This window comes from Fusarium falciforme, chromosome 7 (assembly GCF_026873545.1).
Source record: "Fusarium falciforme chromosome 7, complete sequence".
Classification (NCBI taxonomy): Eukaryota; Fungi; Ascomycota; class Sordariomycetes; order Hypocreales; family Nectriaceae; genus Fusarium; species Fusarium falciforme.
The window spans coordinates 662,730-664,248 of record NC_070550.1 but is presented as its reverse complement, the minus strand read 5'-3'; the positions used below and the strand labels follow the sequence as shown (position 1 = coordinate 664,248).

The window sequence follows — 1,519 nt, the reverse complement described above, 5'->3', positions numbered from 1 at the left end:
ACTAGAATCCAGCTAGATTTAACATCTGGTCTATTACGGCTCGACATCATCACTGCACTTAACGATTCCGTACTTGTGAGACCCGCTAGATATGGCTCCAGCAAACAACTGCGAACAGAGTTCGAGCGAGGGCAACTTCTTGTCCTTGTAACTCGCTATCCCCATCTCAGGTGGGAAAGGTGGCTTTGGATCCCGACTCAGAGCCGCCAATGCGCGAAACACCATCCCAAGCCCTTGGTATCCGTCAGCCCAACCCTCTTGATGTTAGAGGAGGCTATCGCTAATTCGTGACAAGTCATTCTAAGGAACGCTTCCTCATTATGCAGCAATGTCTACGCCAGCGCCAAGTATCGAAATGAGTCCACCACAGTCTCTTCCTCCCGATGCTTTTGACAATAATGGCTATAAGGCTATTACAGCTGCCGTGGTTGGCCTTTTTTTCGCAACCTTAGCTTCCGCCTTGCGCTTTTACGTCCGTGTAGCCATAGTTAGGAAGCTCGGCCTCGATGACTGGGCCTTGGCAGTAACTTGGGTACGATCTATTACAGTGACAATCTTAATACATCGCTTATTACTGACGCATTGAGACTGGCATCAAGACCTTGCTCATGGGGGTCGGAATTACAGCCGCTTTAGGTATGTTTAGCCAGACGGTGTCAAGACCGCCGGTACTAACCTGGTGCAAGTTACGAGATCTGGTCTTGGTCGTCATATATACGTCCTTGACAGTAAAGATATTAGTATGTATTGGAAAGTAAGCGGCTCATCTCAATCCAGATGCTAACAGGTCTAACCCGATAAGAGTATCCTCTCCTCTTTTATCGTGTATCAGTTAGGCATTGCCACAGTAAAAGCAACCTTTTTATTACAATACCGGCGCTGCTTCCCATTGCCTACGTTACAGCGCGTTTGCGATATCTTCCTTGCATTCGTGACCCTCTGGGGGCTGGCATCTACACTCACAATTGTATTCACCTGCGTCCCAGTCTCCTTCGACTTGAGTAGAGCTGCAGCAAGAGAATGCATCAACAGGCTACTCTTTTGGTATATCAACTCAACCGTCAATATCATTACAGACATTATCATCTACATCGTTCCTCTTCCCCTTCTGAGGACATTGCCTATCAGAAAGTTCCAGAAAATTGTCCCAGTTGGCGTTTTCTCGCTAGGATTCTTGTAAGTCGCCCCCAGACCCCTAATAAGAGCAATTAATGGCTCGTTTTAGCACCTGCGCTATCTCCGTCATCCGGATCTGCAACCTACGTCTTTCTATAACGCATTCGGACCCTACCTGGGACACGACCGAGCCAGCAATCTGGTCTGTGGTGGAGCTAAGCTGTGCTGTTGTGTGTGTATGCGTCCCGACTTTGCGCCCCTTGATACGGACGCGTCCTACGTGGTCGCCGATGGATATAGCTTTGATAAGAACTCCATACAGACGGAACTAGGGTTAGGGCAATACCGATGTCTTAGAAAGAGGGCAACAATCGGCCTCAACTGCGGCAGCCTATCCCATCAG

At 48.7% G+C, this 1,519-nt stretch overlaps 1 protein-coding gene across 1 annotated transcript; it reads left to right on the top strand.

Annotated features, from left to right (window-relative positions):
- Nucleotides 1-328: 328 nt before the first annotated feature.
- Nucleotides 329-1,180, top strand: NCS54_00886000 (Hypothetical protein; the record flags this gene model as incomplete). Its single annotated transcript, XM_053154228.1, has 4 exons — nucleotides 329-532; nucleotides 588-636; nucleotides 687-740; nucleotides 987-1,180. 4 exons carry the CDS (start codon nucleotides 329-331, stop codon nucleotides 1,178-1,180), a joined length of 501 nt encoding a protein of 166 aa, XP_053010203.1.
- Nucleotides 1,181-1,519: the final 339 nt, after the last annotated feature.